Below are 16,767 nucleotides of genomic sequence, written 5' to 3'. Positions count from 1 at the left end.
CGCGCAGCCGCACTGCCCGCCGGCAGCCTCCGCCGCTCGCCTCGCACAAGCCGCTTCCGTTTCCAACGCCGCATTCCGGCCACACCTGCCCGTGCCCGAGCCCCGGCTCGCTCCGCCGCCCCAGCGAGGCTCCCCCCCCCCCCCCGCCGCCATGTCGGGTAGGTGCGGGGACGGGTGAGGGGGCGGCCGCCATGAGGGAGGGAAGGGGGACGGGGGGGGGGGGTGCAGGCGCGAGCCGGCGGCGCGCGGGGAACGCTCCCTCAACGTTCGCAACGGCCCCAACGCTCTCCGCCGGGCCGGCCGGGCCACGCCCACCGCGCCCGCTCCTATTGGCCGGCGGCGGCGCGGCGGGGCGCGGCTATTGGCTCTCGCTGCTGCCCGTCGTCCGCGCGGCGTTGGCGGGGGTGGGGGGGGGACGGTGGCGGTGAGGGGGGCTCGGACGCCCCTCAGGTGGCGGTGGGGCGACGTGGCGGGGGGTCCCGCACTGCCTCAGCCCTCGGGGGGTCCCCGAGGCGCTGCCGCTGTGAAAAAGCAAAAATTAGTGTGGCAATGCTGGAGTGCCCCCCACCCCCCCGCCCCGTGCCTTTGGAGGCAGAGTGTGTCATGCAAGTGTATGGGCCCCCTTGGGTTAGCGTTAAAGCAGGTGTCTGACCGCTGAGTGCTTCCCCGTGCCCTCCCAGGAAATAAGGCTTGTGCAGCCTCACGTCGTTTTAAGCACCTGCAGCTTGTTCAGAGCCATACCAGCTCAGGAGATTCCAGCTGCCCACTTTCCACGTGTGACTTGGCGGCTGAGGGAGCTCTTCTGGACCTCTTTTTGGTTAAATTAGGCTTTGGTCAATGCGCTCTGCAATTACACAAGTGTCGGCACGAAGTAAAGGGTGCCGTTTAGATGTAGGACAGCGAGAGGGCATGGCAGTCCTGCTGTACTGATTAGGCAAATACACAATGTCATGTGGTGGGTATCAGTTCAGTCTGCTTTGTCCTCAGGTTTTTCAGTCTCCTGACTGGGTTTTGCTCTAACTCAGCAATCATAAACATAAAAACTGCTCTAAATACCTTGGCAGTGGGAAAGAAGTGCCATTAATAATATTCCTCAGTTAAACATACAGTATGAGATCAAATCGTATTCAACATCAGAGGCCTCTTTGTGAGGCCTGTTTTACCCTGAGTTTTGCTTACTAGCATTTTGGTAATCTGAATGTGAAACTTAAAGCTATGGGAAACCTGGCTTCATTATTCCTTTCACCATAATAATTGGTTTGTGTTTGCTCAATATACGATTCCATTGTCTTAGTTTGTTGCAACTTTCAGTTGCACAAATTCTGGCTCCAGCATTTTAAGTTAACTGTTGTTTCAGTGTTCAGAGACTTGATGAGTATTTAATATCTTTGGAAGTCTTCTGATCAGCTGCTACAGGACAGGAACTATCCAGACTAAGGACAGAATTATCAGCAGTATATTGAATTCAGTGATGCAACCTAAGGTGGATGGTACCCAGTTTTCCTGAGTGCAGTATAAAGCATCTTTATAAAACGTACTTTGTCTTATGCATATCTCCTCGTGTTGTCAGTTGCAGCTGGGAGAATTGTGATCACGTTTGCAGAACACAGAGATGCATTTAAGTAAATGCTTAGGAAATGAAGAATAAACGCTGGCATCCTGTGAAAAGTATGATTTAGTTCTGGTGACTTTGCCAGTAGAAGCTTTGCTATAGAGGTTGGGATGTGATTCATTACTGCCCATTGCTTACAGCCTCCTCGGCCCTTGGGTCACCTACCTCTCTGTATGGTTTAATAACTCATGATTACCTACGTTCCTGTTTCTGCAATAAATGAGAGCATTCAGCAAGTAACGTCTGACTCACTACAAGCCCCTCCTTATCCCACAGGCATATGTGGTGTATTTAATTAGTAACGTGCTCGGGAAAGGAAAAGTAGTCTGTCAGCTTGTCTTCTGACTTCAGCTGATGTATCAGTTCTGGTTGCACTTCTGAGCTCACAGCTTTAAGTATAATAGCATGCAGAAACGTGATGAGAACTGTTTTGTCTGCAATGAGACAGTGTCAATATGCAAATGTTTACTTGAAGCCGGGATAACGTGATGCTACCACTGGAAGACATTATGGCACTGTTGTCCCCGTCCTGTCCCTTGTTTTAGCTCACTCTTTTTTTGTTTCGGCGTTAGCATTGTGCCACAGATAGGCCAGGATCTAGATAGATGTGGTCCCAGGTAATGCTAGCAGGCTCTCCTTTTGTGACTTAGTTTAAATTTGGATAAGTTTCTTGGTATGTATCTTACTTTTCATTGAGTTAGCGTTGCTTTGCTTTTACGTTGAGATGTAGTTTGTAGTGCTACAGAGTTTTGTTTGTGTTTTTTTTTTTTCTTTCCTTTTTGTCTCCACCAGTACACCTTGTCTGTTATGTCCCTGCTACCTGAGAGTTCCTCTCCCAGCCTTGCACTTGGGTTCCTGTCAAGTGTTGTCTTCTGGACACAGAGGAGATTGTGGGGAAGGGGTCACTTCCAGACAGTTTTGTTTGAGTGATCCCTGGCAGGCAGAAGAAATCATCCCAGGAGGAGTCTAATAGTATGTTCAAAATGCATTAGAGAATTTGGAAATCTTACCGAATACATATTAAGGTGGTGTTAAGTAGTCATCTGCATGCTTTGACTTCTCTTTTTTTTTGACTTGGTAGGTTCATTTTTTAGGATAGCAGAACGTATATCCCTAATTTAAGCTAACTGGTTCTCCTCAGTAAAGAATTCTTTTCAGAAGCATTTAGGGATTATAGTTTTTGAAGTAAGGAGTTGTACCATATGACTTTGACAACTTGAAATTTGTTTATCCTTAAGTTTCTTTGGAGAAATGGCTGGGCTGTATTTCCCTTTGGGATGCCCCCCACCCCCAAGTGTTCACAAAATATATTCATTCAGGAAAACTGGAAAATTTATCTCACATGTTTGAAGAAGCGAAATAGAGAGCTGTGAATGGAGCCTTATACTAAGAAAAAATAGGCCATGGAAACTTCTCAGTTTTGCGTGTGGGGTCAGCCTTTCAGTAGTAACTTCCAGAATAGTGTCTCTGCAGCAGTCTTACTTGAAAGCCTTCAAATTTTTACTTTTTTTTTTTAAATCTTGATGTTTGTATCAACATCTTTCGATTTCTAAGTTCCATTTTTTTAAAAAAAATGATATTGCAGTTTGGTTCTGTTCATCTTTCATTCTTACTAGTTTCACATTTTTCTGTGTTCATCTCTTTACCCCAAAGCCTATACTACCGTGCTGTGATCTGGGGATAGGTAAAGGAGCGGTAGTTCAATATTTTGGCACCCACGTGATTGCTTATATGTTGATCAAATGACACACATTCCAAAGAAGATCAGATTTTCAAGTCATAATGATTTATAAACATACTTCTCTTCAGTAACTGGAAATAAAATCTTTCTGAGGCTTGATTTTTACTTTGCTGTGTAAAAGCAGTAACTTAATGTGGTTATGTAACTTCTGATGCAGAGTTAGACGCACAGTTGGACAGTCTTGCATATAAATCATTATGAAAGCCGGGCTCAGGTTCAGTATCTTTGACTTTCTGCAAAGACCTGCTTACCTGGTGATTTTGTGCAGAAGCAAAGAAGAGCTCCTGTTAAAACAACGTTGGAAAAATCCTGAACAGTGAGCATAAGCCATTTTTCGGTTAAAAGGAGCACCTCCAGTCTCGGATTTCTAACTTCGTCATTTCATAGCCCTGCTCTCCAGCTGCCTTCCTGCACAGCACGATTCTTGTCAGCATCTACCCTCTGATGTAGCATATCCTAGTGCCTGGCTGAAAATAACAACTCGTGTAACTCAGGGCACTCATTGAGTCTGAGCAGGAAATTAGCTGGCTGATGTTTTCTAAATTTAGAATGATTGTCACTTCAGTTTTCAAGCAGAAATTCAGAAGCCTCTTAAACATATGACTTGTTGCAATCATTGGACAAAACAGCCTGTTTAGTAGGTTTTATTATAGTGTGTAATTCACAGTAAAACCTTTATTTGAAATATATAAACCTAAATATTTTCTTGATCACACTTATTTTTAATTTCTAAGTTGCTTTAAAGACTCACTGGAAACTTCTAAATACCTATGTCATGATACTTTGTGCCAGGGGAGCTAATTAGTGCAGGGAGGTTATTAACTCCCATTGCTCCAAGAAATGCAGTTGCATCTTCATTCAAGTCACAAGAAAAAAAAAAGTGTCTTAATGGGTTCACTTTACTCTCCCTTTTCTAGGAGCACAAGTTAATTACAGAGTCTGGCAATTTGTGGTTTCTACTTGAGAGAGATAGATACATATTTCATATTGTTTGGTGCTAAATCTATACCATTACCCAGTATTGCTAGCACTTCCTAGAAGCATCAGAAATACTCAGAATTGCTTACAGGAATGAGTTTCAGTTTCTTCAAGTTTACGAGTAAATAGCTGGAGTTCTTCTGTAACAAATTTTCAAAGGTATAAAGATTGTACTTGGATGAATGGAGTTATCTCCACATGTAGGAATATGTGGCTACAGTAGTGACATTAAAAAGTTGATTTCCCTTGCCTGAATAAATTATGTATTGGACTACAAGATGAGATCTACTTCCCCTGCACCCTTTTTTAGTAGCTAGTATTAACTGACAAGTATTTTAGGCAGCATACGTGAAATATTTCTGAGCGCAGACACTCTCTTCGTGATGAACGTAGGCAATTTTCAGCAAAGATATTTAACTTTGGCCACTGACCTCAGAGACAAAGTAACTAGAATGCCTTTGGGAGAAGGAAGAAGTGGTATGAAGCAGGTGGGTCTGCGTTTCTTGGAGCAGCTTTCTTTACTGTTACAGAGCTGAGATGACCAGCCATGTTGGTAAATATTAATGGAAATGGGTCGGGTGTGCTAATTTCAGTATTACCTGACTGTGCAGGTAAGAGTGCCATTCTGAAGAGGAAGTAATTTCCCTTTGAGTGCTGAGCAGTAGGTGATGAAGTTAAAAGTCCTGGATATGAAGAGGATCCTGACCACTATCTTGGGGATTAAAAGTTTTGAGAGACGAGTGCTTTTTGTGTCATTGTTTCTACATCATTGTAGAAATGTAATAATTTTTTTTTTGAAAGTGGGGTCTCTTCCCTTTCTGTGTCTTCATGTTTGGTTTATGTTCATCCTCTAGGCATCCTCTAGCTCTAAACTTCTGTAGCTGCAGATTTTGGAAACTTTGTTTGGAATTCACTATGCTGTGGAGATTCTGATTTTGAAACTTGTTGAAGAAAGGCTGGTAGAGAGCATGGAAGACTGAGCTTTGATTTTTACTGTCAACCACGTCTAGTAACACTCCTGACATCTCATCGTACTCTCCCTCCTCTAGTCCAGATGGCCCTGCTTTGTCTTTGCTATGTGCTGGTTCCTCAGCATTTTCCTTTTTCTATACAGCAATTTAAAACTGGCAAGGAACCATTCTCTGACTTTGAGCCAAAGCAGCGTATCCCAGCTCATGTCTGCTCAACTAAGCTCCTTCTTGCAGGGCTACTGGATTTTCAGCCTCATTTATTACTATAAACGTAGCTGTTGGCTGTATGGTGATTGATGGGCGTCTCTGAATATACCCTTAACTGGGTGAAGTAGTGTTTCCTAATCTGATGACAGCCAAATCCAAACCCTTCTGTGTTGTTTCTTCTGGATTAGACAGGAGTAGTGGCCAGAGTGAAGACGCTCACCTGTAGATCCAGTTTATTTCTCACCTGTTAGGCTCTTGAGAAATTGGAACAGAGGGAAGGGAGCAGGATTAGGAGTGAATTCTTTGTACGAGAGTGAAGAAGCAGACCACTGTTAAACTCATACAGCCCTGGTTCATCCCCGGAGCTCATCCCATTTTGTACACTGAATGGGGCAGAGATCCTGTGGAAAAGATGACATACATGTCACTGTGTGTGTGCTGGCTGAATTAAGTTGTATTTTCTAATTCAGTTTAGTGCCTCACAGTATGATTCCTTCCATTAATTTCTTTCATCAAGGATGAATTCCTCTCCCTTCCTTGCCCTCCTCCAAATGCCAGATCTAGCTGTAATAGTTCGTCTGACACCAGGACACTTTTTTCTTGACCCTGATATAGTTAATTGGAAAAAAAAAAAACACACATAGTACTGGAGATTTCCCATTCAGTGTTTCTGCACAGCATCTCACTGAGAGCCATTGCTTGGGTTGATCTGAATACCAAATACGCAGTTAGGATTTGTAGACTGATTTGTTTTGAGTGTATTAAATATTTCATGTTTACGGAAGTAAAATTTCAAAAACAAATTATTATGTCTTGTTGGATGCTTGAATGGAAATGGTGGAGTTTTCAGGAGTACTTGTTACTGACCTGGAACTATTCCTGTTGGAGCTGGGCGCTGCAGGCGGAGTTAGGTGCTGAATACTTTTAGGAGTCCTGCCAACTAAGCAAGAGGAAGCCATTTCCCTTCTAGCGTGTGTTAAAACCTCAGTACACGTGTTTAAGTGACCTCATATTTAAATGTTAAAGTGAAACTTCTAAAATTCGCCTGTGGTAGAATTGAGATAATGCTAGGCGTGATAGGAGTATTACAGTTTTCATCTGATATGCAGAATAGTGTCTAGTCTTAACCTGCTTCTCTTTCTGCTTACACTAATAGATTACGACTCTGTGAACGTTGAGGATGATGTTGAAGCAGTGATTATTGACAATTCTGAAACAGAAGATGGAGAAAATGGACTGTCCACACAAAGCTGCGTGCCGATGGAACAAAACTCTGAAGTAAACAGTAACGTTCACCATGTGGCTCAACTCGCGTATGGTAATCTGCACTTCATTTTCTTTGGTGATCTCATCGTTAGTGGCTAATTTTAATGCTGTATGTTCAGTGCTTCTGTCTTTAATGCTTTCTGTGTTACCCATCTTTAAAGCATATTACATTCAAAAGCTATAGGATTGTTTGTATAGGTTGTCTGCATAGCATAAGGAAGGCTGAGGAGTTAGGCAGCTGGATCCTAGCACAGTCTGCAGGGGTTGCACAGCCCGTGGCCAAACAGCCCACAACTCCCTCACCGGCCCTCACATAAGGGAGGAGCACCAATAACACCAAAGAGTTGAAGCTGCCAACAACAAGGACCAGCAGGAGGAAGAGGCTTCCCCCGAAGACTGAGGTGCCCTTACAGAGCCACTTCACCCCTCCACGGACAAGAAGCATGGCCAGCAGGTCGAGGGAGGTGATTCTCCCCCTCTACTCTGCTCTCATGAGACCCCACCTGGAGCACTGCATCCAGCTCTGGGGCCCCCAGCAGAAGAAGGACATGGATGTATTAGAATGAGTCCAGAGGAGGGCCACAAGGATGATCAGAGGGCTGGAGCACCTCTCCTATGGGGACAGGCTGAGGGAGTTGGGGTTGTTCAGCCTGGAGAAGAGAAGGCTCCAGGGAGACCTTATAGTGGCCTTCCAGTGCCTAAAAGGGGCTACAGGAAAGCTGGAGAGGGACTCTTGGTCAGGGAGTTTAGGGATAGGACAAGGAATAATGGCATTAAACTAAAAGAGGATGGATTTAGATTCGATATTTGGAAGAAATTCTTTACTCGGAGGGTGCTGAGGCCCTGGCACAGGTTGCCCAGAGAAGCTGTGGATGCCCCATCCCTGGGGGTGTTCAAGGCCAGGCTGGATGGGGCTTTGGGCAACCTGGTCTGGTGGGAGGTGTCCCTGCCCAGGGCAGGGGGCTGGAATTAGATGATCCTTAGGGTCCTTTCCAAACCAGGCCGTTCTATGATTTAAAAATAGATGCCTTTTTAATTATTACTTTAGAGGTCTTTACTAATAGTGAACCCACTGAAATAATACTATGTTTAAAATAGAGGCTTCTCATGTATACCTAGGAGCTAATTAGATAATGATTAGCAAGCAATTTGGAAAGCAAATGTCATGGAAAAAAAACTAATCCAAAAGATGAAGTTTCTGGATCAACTGTCAAGTGGGACACTGCTGATACTAATGTGTAATGAATGGTTGTTGATGATGGTCAATGATGGTTGATGGTTGTTTAGGGTGGTAAACTATTAGCTTTAAGTAGCCTTCAGTGATTCTTTAATTCATTGTCTTTATTTTGGCATCTAAGATCCAGAGGCTTTCAGAAATCTTACTCAGTTTTCCATTGGCCCAGGCAAAATTCAATCATAGCTGTTAATAGCATTTTGTAAGTCCAGTAGCACTGTTGCTAAGTTAGCAAAGGAAATGTCTGTAGTTAAGTGAAGGTATTTATTACCTTTCTTTCAGCTAGTTGGCTTAATAGAGGTTCTTATCAGTATTTCTCTTCACCAAAGTCCCACACATCTTAGTTTCCCGTTGTTGTTAGGTGCTACTGAAAAGCTCTTTGGTCTTCTACTTGACAGCAGAGTGTGCTGTAAATTTCTGTACATTTATACTTAAGAACACGTTTGGGGGAAGAAGGAAGGTGATTTACTCAGTTTTTTTTTTCTCTGTTTTGAAAATAAATAAGAAATCCTACCCAGGAAACTATCACAGACAGTTGCTGACCTTGTTTCAGGAAATGAATAACTATTTCATTATCAGCAAAGGAGTCATGATGAGTGGGGATGATTGTTTTTAAAAGGTAAAAGGCATTTTTGTAATCTTCAGGATTAGAGCTTTTGTTGTTGTAGATTGCTAGTGTTAAGTATTATCTAGTTAAAATAGGGTATAGTGGCATGTATGGCCAAAACACGACCTAAGTTTACCTTAACTGCTGAACTTAACCCTTTGAACTAAAATTTTCTCTGTTCTTATTCAACCACCACCTTAGGTTGGTGTCTTTTAGAGCAGTGCCTTTTCACCAGATCTGGTTCTGTCTGTCCAAAACTTTTCTCTTACTTTTTTGTCTCCGATCTTCTCACCTACAGATACTTAGCTGGCAAAGCAAGCTCAACATCACTGAGATACAGATCTAGGTCTTTATTCCTCCCAGCTTGCTGCCACAGCAGTACTATTATGCTTTTTACTTACCCACTTATGTCCACAGACTTGGTATCACTTTGGCTTTTTTTTTTTTTTTAAGGTTGTCATATTGTTAAATCTATATTTGGGGAGTTAATTGGGAAGCTGGTTAGTTTAACATAAGTGTAACGAGTTTTAAATGTAATTAAACCAGTTACCTAATGTTTCTCCAGGTGAAGTGGCATTCTCCTTTGGCAGCAGAAAGTATCTGGAGTTTGAGGGAGTACATTGTGCTAGAGCATTTATCCTGCTGCCCTGCACCGCTGCTTCCAACAGATTGTCTTGCCTGTGTTGGTGTTTGTCCCACAGAGTGCTGCCACATCCCAGGCTCTCAGCTTTGGGGGTGATTATTTCTAGGAGACGGATGCTAGCTTGGCCTGCATGGCAGGGGCAGAGAGGCAGGGTGATTTGGGCAAGGAAGCATACTTTGGAGCTGAGTGAGAGAGTAGGTAGATCTTAACTGAAGATATAAATATTAAGCAATTACATATTTTTTTATTATTCAGTTACTGTCTGTGGTTCCAAAATGATGCTAACTACGGTAGTCTAGCTACCGCAGATCTTGTCTATGCAGTATACGCCAGCTTTGTTACATTTGTCTGGGCCCTTCATGCAAAGATTTTTTTTAAAGTTTATGATACTGAACGTGTTACCCCTTTTTCTACCCTGGCCCTTCCACCTCTAGTCCGTAAAACCCAAGCAGTTGCGTTTGCTTTTCGGTATTTCTCCTTCCTTGCCCCTGGCCCATTCGGATTGTTTTTCTCCCCCTTCACAGCTGAGGTGTTAGTTCTTCCTTCCAGTCAGGCTGTAAAATTAATTCTGTTTTTCAAAAGTAGTAAGAAGTAGCCTGGTAACTTTTCTCATGCAGCCCCTTATACCTGGGAGGAACTTACTATAAGTATCAACAGAACGAACGCCCTACCATACTTTTTCGGTTTGCCCTAAGCTCCAAAACGCTATTTCACAGCAGGTAGAAAGGCAGAGGCTTCTTATGCCAGCTGAGGTTTTTTTCTCTTTATTTCTTCAAAACCTACCAAGGTCTTGCATAGCTTCTCCAGCTTTTCTCAGCTTTCAATATCCTCTTTTCTACAAGTACTATCTGTATAGCGCTTGGCTCTGCCTTTATCTAAAATACACAGAAATCAAGGGGAAATCGTTTCCTCTTAAGAGTGTTGCCATAGCTCTTTCCTGAAAGTTTGAGGTAGAAACCTGTAAACGATGGACAGGGGGATTTTTGCAATATGAAATGTGAAAATTATTTAATATCCTTCAATAGGTAGGTCTGGCAATTGTGTGGGATTGAAAAGAATTAGGAGGAAAGAGTGGCAAACTGGTTAGTGGGCTGGTTATTTTGTTTGTTTTGTTTTCAGGGGCCGTTATATTCTAGTGTGGTGGTAAAATCATTACTTCTTAAGATTTGAGAGGTCTGGCTAAGAAGTTAATCCCAGCTAAAAGAACATTCCTTTCGATGGAAAGCCAGCGGGCTGCAGTTGGTTCCCACCCCCACTTCTGTGCGAAGTCCTGCCACTAGGCAGGCCCCGCCAAGAGCCACCTCTCCCTGGTGACAATTGCTAACAACTGATAACGTGGTTATCAGGCTGCTGAAGGAGTCCATCTCTCCCAGGCGTGGGCGTTGGGCTTGTTAGCACGTAAGTGATTGTCTGGAGTCCTCCTCTTGGGCGAGGCATGGACATCCTCGCAGGGATGGGCAGCTGGCTTCCTTAACACTGCAGCGACTCTTTTCCTCACCTCTTTTGGTGGGTCTCTGCAATTTCTTGGCAGAGAACAGGGCAGCAGAAGAGAGGGGAATACTGTCCAAATGTCCTCTCGCGGTGAGCCTCCTTAGAGCTTGCTTCTCTCTGGCCTGGCTTAACTTGTTCTTGTGTTACTACGTGCTTGGAGCCTCGATATTCTCTGACCATCGAGTAAACTGTGTTGTAGGCTGTACTAAACTGCCACAGTTGTTTGTGCTTTTAAAGAGAGACAATGGTCTATTCTCCAGCTATATATGGTCTATAACTCCAGCAACTGGAATAATAAGTGTTTAATAACATGCTAGTAAACAAATTTCAAGTAACCAAGCAGTTTGAAAGTGGTGGTTGTTCTGTTTGTTTTTTCTAAAAAGTGGCTGTACATGTTTTTATAGTCCAATGTTTAAATCAATGGGAGAAACCCACTGATGTGCTTTGCTTTCTCTTCACCTTTCAGGAAGCGAAGGCTTATCAGTCCTGACTGAACGAGTGCCATCACAAATGAGCCATTCTGCAAGCATGCAGAGAGGAAATGGTCACACGCCTGAAAAAATGGATTTTGTGTTTTTGCATAATAAAAGAAAACGGTTCGCCCCCACTCTAGTGGGACAGAGTGTGGTATGTGTAGCCAAACAGTAGCCCCTTGTTTTGAGGACAGTTTCAATGTAATTGGAAACGCCATTTTTCCTTCGCTTTTCTATGCTCATTTGATGACATTTTGATGAAGCGTGGGTAGGATATATCCACAGTGTGTCTGGGAGCTTCCAGCATGGGTAAAACCTTATGCTGGATATTGTACTTATGTATAGTAACAAGTAGTCTACACAAGAGAGCAACTTACTTTCCATGTACATGCTCTTATTTTGCAGTAAAATATTTGTGCAGTTTAGGATTAAATAGAGTTGGAACATAATGTTGAATAAGGGTTTGCACTCATGACCTGATGACAGGTTCTGATCAAAGACAGATTACATATGTTTTTATCTTGAGGCAGGTCTGAAACTTTGTTTGTGTCACCATACAGAGGATAACTCCTTAAATTTTAGGAGTTGGGTTGTCTAATGATTAACAGTGCACCTTCTCTTATAATTCTACCTCTTGTAAAGAATATAATTCCCTCTTTCACAGTTATCCCCAAATAAATATGTCTTAAAGTTTTCTTTTCTTTATTTCTTTTTGGTGGCTTTTTTTGTTGTTTGTTTCTGTTTTGTAAAAACAAAGCCTCCAAATCTATCCTGTATGGTGGACAGGAACTACTCCTATCCACTAAAGTAAAAACATTAACGTTGTCCAGGTGGTGGCACTGTTGATTCCCATCTAAAAGGACTTTTCATGCAACTCCTTTCAAGCAAGAAAATTACTTTAATTAGCTGGTGGATAGACATTTTTACAGCATTTTGGTGCAGAGTTACAACCATTGAAATAAATCAATTAGAGGAAAAAAAATTTATTTAAATTAGTGTAAAAATGTGTGTGGAGTCTCATAATTACATAAGCCTGGTTATACAGGATATGACTATAGTTATATATTAGTAAAGTTACAATAGTAGTTATTACCTATGTAGCTGTATGAGAAAGTTCTGGCCTTAGTATAACCAAATAACAATACATATCTTTAATAAAAATTTGGAAGAGGTTTATTTTAAACATGAATACAATACCGTAAAACCAAAGATGAGGTGAGTATTCATATGACCTAACTGCAGGCACATAAATGAGATGCCTTTGTTAAATCTCACTTTCTTGGGCCCTTTTGTAGCCAGGGAGGGAATATAGCAACAACTGAAAGTGTCTAAGTAAGATTCCTAACAGGTTCTCTCTGTTGTTTATATGCAGAATTCTTTCATTTTTCAGAACATTACAAGTTCTTTATGTTATTTCCCAGATGAGAACCAGGGAAGGAGAGTATGAAGACAGTGACAGTGTCATTTATGAGTATGAACCAGATTATGAATGTGTAAGTTCACGTTCTTTTGTTAATGACTTGTAAGTACTGCTTTGGGGTTATATATTTTGGCATAGACTAAAATGATGTTTGAAGTTGGGATTTGTTTCATTAACGTTTTATCATAAGACTGTGTGTGTATTGCTAGCTTACACTTTTTTTTTTTTAATATTATTTTAATGAAAAAGGGGAGTATTGTATCCGAAGCTTCCTACATTGGAGATCAGCAGAAAACTCTTATGGAGGTCCTCAGTTATTGCCAGGTATTTTTTTTTCTCTTTCCCTTCCATGGCATTGAAACAATTTTAGGTAAACTTCAGGAAGATTTGAAATCTATATTTGATAAGCTAGAACTTCAGCCTTTCCAGTTGTTCACTGGCTGGCTTTCACTTAATTGCTGTATTTTCAGTGAAAATATAATTTTTTTTGTACTCTGAACTTCTCACACCATAGCTGGCATGAATACTTCAAATCTTAAGCTTTAATACAAAAGTGATTTACTGTGAGGGGCTTTACAGTAATTGGAAAGATCTGACTGTCATACATACCCAGCCTTTGAAAGTCCCCAAGGCTTGTCAAAAATCTGCCAAAATGCTGCTAGTGTTGTTTTGGTGAGTTCTTTACTTTTGACATCTGAAGTCTGGCCTCCAGTTAGGCTGTGTGACACTGTTCACCACCCTCTGGTCCTGGCTGTTCAGCCAGTTCCAATCCATCTTGCTGCTCATCCAGCCCATACATCAACAGCTTGTGTATGAGACTCTTATGGTTGACAGTGTCAAAGGCCTTGCTGAAGACGAGGTAGACAATATCTGCTGCCCTCCCCTCATCCATCAGGCTGCTCATTTCATCACAGAAGCTTATCAGGTTGGTCAAGCTTGACTTCCCCATGGTGAAACAATGCTGACTGCTTTTAATTATTTTCTTGTCCTTTGTGTGCCTGGAAATGGTTTCCAGCCTTAGCTGCTCCATCACCTTCCCTAGGACTGAGGTGGGGTTGACTAGCCTGTAGTTCCTGGGGTCCTTTTTCTTACCCTTCTTGAAGACAGGAGTGACATTTACTTTCATCCAGTCATTTGGCACTTCTCCAAATTGTCACGATTGATTTAAAATTATCAAGAGTGGTCTTGCAGTAGCACCTGCCAGCTCTCTCAGCATAGATACATTCCATCAGGGCCTATGGACTTACGAATGTCCAATTTGCTTAAGTGTTCCCTGACCTCATCCTCTTCCACCAAGGACATACCTTCCTTGCTCCAGTCTTTACCTCTGGTCTCTGGGGTTCCTGAAGGCCTGTCTTGCTAGTAAAGACTGAGGCAAGGAAGGCATTCAGTGCTTCTTTTCCCTGTCCCACTATCTCATTCAGCAATGGACCCACATTTTCCCTAGACTTCCCTTTGTTACCCATGTCCTTCTAGAAGCACTTCTTGTCTTTGATGACATCCTTGGCTGGATTGAATTCCATTTGGGAATTTAACTTTACAGACAGTATTGTTCTAAATATATTTCCATTAGTGATATAAAAATCAATATTTCAGTGACTGCCTACGAGCCTTTCACCTCTGTACTTGGGAGCTTATTGTGACTTAAAATAGTATATACCTAGCTTCCTTTACTGGTTGTCAGTAGCTTTTCAATGTAAAGTGAAATGTACCAAATAGTAGATAAAATGAAAACATTACACAAGCAGGAAGAACAACATGTAAATGCCATCCATGTTAAAATAGCAGGAGTGGGCTTCTCTGAGAATTCTTTTTACCATGATATTTACTATTGTTATTTGCATTCATGTTTAATGTGCTTAAAGAAGATATTTATTATTTACTGATCTTGCCCAATGTTAGGGAGGAAATTTTGCCTTTAGTGGAATTTACTTGATTTCTTCAGATTTAAATTGGGTTCTTGGGAAACAATGCTGTACATTTAAACCTGTACATTTGTTATCAGGCCATGTATGATGCCATTCAGAAACTGGATAAAAAGCTTGACCTACTACATCGAAAGGTTTCAGAAATGCAGCATACTCGTGTGAGGCCACTGTTGCTCAAACCTGTAAGTATTAAAGAACTTGAGAACTTTTTTTTTCTTTTAATTTTCTCATTTCTTCTGATGCTTATTTAAAATGAAAAACCTTTCACTAAGACTAAAAATAGTAGCAAACTAGTTGATTCCATTTCAATTCAATTGTTCTAGATTTCTTATTATATGACAGCTTCAGTCTCCTGTGTTGTTGTTGACTAGTGGTCACAGAATTGCCAGTGGCCCTCATCAAATTCAGGATCCCGTACTAGATGCTGTAAAAATCTGTTCTTGTTGGAAGGAATGGGAAGGAATTGTGTAGGTTACGTATTATTTGGTTATATTTCTGTTACTGTTTGACCAGGTGTGGTGTACTGTCTCATTGGTTTCAAGAGTTAGAAGAGAGCTTATGCATCACAGAACCATGCTGATTCCATTAGCAAGTTGATTTTTAGACCTTAGTGGTGTGTTGTCCTCTCCATTGTTGCAGTACAGAATTGTATTTTTCTAATAAAATGACTTTCTTCAAAATTTTTAAGAAGGCACAATGCTGAGTACGTTATCTATTTTGTTTTTACATGGTTAATCTGCTGTTAACTAAAGAGACAGAGTATTTGTATTTTAAGTACAAACGCTCTTTAAAGGAAAAACATTACAGGTGATTTTTGAAGGTCACAAAATCTGTAATGACCTTTCTTTGTCAACAATACTACAAAGCTTTTAACGTGGCAGAGGTGATTCTGTTGTCAAGAGACATCAAGACATCAGTAAAGCCATTTGCATTGAGTAAAACGTATGCGAGTAAACATGATGACACTTTCATGCATGTCAGTTATGAATTGGATGTTATATTTTATATGGCAGTACTTATTTGTCCTGACAACTTGTCCTGACAGCTTGTACTGTCCAATTAACCAAAAACACAAGATTTGGGGAACAAATCGGTGTCGTTAGCAGTACTTGGACCACATGACCTCTGCTTTCTTAGCTGTCCCTTTGATCAGGTGGCAAGGCAGCTACTTTAATGTTCAAATTAAAAATAACCTGCACAGCTTTTTTAAAGAAAACTTTTATCATTATATGGTGCAAGACAGAAGCCAGCAAATGTATGCTGCCAACCATTTTCTCAGGTTCTGCTTGCATTTTCTCTTTGAAACCATCAGGAATGCTGTGAATTTTTAAAGCTGTGCTATTGTTATGTCTGTAATGGGCTAAGGATATAAATAAGGAGAGGTTTCTGGTGAAGGTACTTTTTTTTTTTTTAATGAAATCAACTCAAATACTCAGAGAAATGGACAAACATTTAGGTAAGCCTTTCCTGAGGTTATAGATTTTTAAAGGTTGCAAGGGTGGAATATGATCAGACCTCTGTTTTTAAACAACTAAACAAAAATATATCAGCTACATTGGGTAACTCCTGATCAGTGAATTTCAAACTAGAATATAAGTTTTAGGGTGCGTATGTTTCTTAACGAAAGACTCCAAAAGATGGAAAGCATAGCCCATCTCTTAGTTTGTCCTTTTTAGTCACTTTGGAGTCTGCCATTATGGGCAAGATCTGGATGTTCAGTGCTTTCAGCCAGCAAATAAAGAATGAAGAGGGAGCCAGGAGAGAAGGTGAATCAGTTTTGTTTTTTCTTTATTAAAAGGAAACTAATATAGCAGTGGACAGCCCTTGATAATTCAGAAGTCTGGGTCAATGGTTCAGAAACTCTTAACTTTATTTTGCCCATTATTATTTTTTTTCCACTAAAAATGAGCTTTCACAAAGGTGTCTTTCTCATTATACATTTCTCTGTCTTTTTAGAAAGTTAAAAAAAAAAAAAAAAGCCAGCACCCCAGGTAGAGAAAACTTGAGAAGCACTCAAGCTGACCAGATAAACTCTTAGTGTCTGAACTACAAGTGAGAATAAAAGAAAGAAGAAGAATAGCAGTGGCCTCATGACAGTGAGGCGTGAAGTGTGCTGGAGTGTTGTCTCCAGTGTGAGCCCCCCAGTACCATCGGGATGTGGACATAATAAGAGTTAAACACAGGGCCATGAAAGTG

The 16,767-nt window shown here is 41.4% G+C and overlaps 1 protein-coding gene across 4 annotated transcripts in view; it reads left to right on the top strand.

Annotated features, from left to right (window-relative positions):
• Window positions 1-19: 19 nt before the first annotated feature.
• Window positions 20-16,767, top strand: part of BEND2 (BEN domain containing 2) — a 29,765-nt gene continuing 13,017 nt past the window's right edge. Inside the window, exons 1-6 of one of the 4 annotated variants that reach the window (XM_083842395.1) lie at window positions 20-158; window positions 6,666-6,827; window positions 11,217-11,377; window positions 12,645-12,716; window positions 12,893-12,967; window positions 14,649-14,753. In XM_083842395.1, coding sequence (XP_083698521.1) covers window positions 152-158; window positions 6,666-6,827; window positions 11,217-11,377; window positions 12,645-12,716; window positions 12,893-12,967; window positions 14,649-14,753 — 582 coding nt within the window. In that variant the 5' untranslated portion in view covers window positions 20-151. The other 3 variants (XM_083842394.1, XM_083842396.1, XM_083842397.1) reach the window with 3 other exon arrangements.

This window comes from Anser anser (genome assembly GCF_964211835.1).
Source record: "Anser anser genome assembly, chromosome: 1".
Lineage (NCBI taxonomy): Eukaryota > Metazoa > Chordata > Aves > Anseriformes > Anatidae > Anser > Anser anser.
Note: the sequence above shows the minus strand (reverse complement) of the source record. Positions and strands in the feature narration are given on the sequence as shown.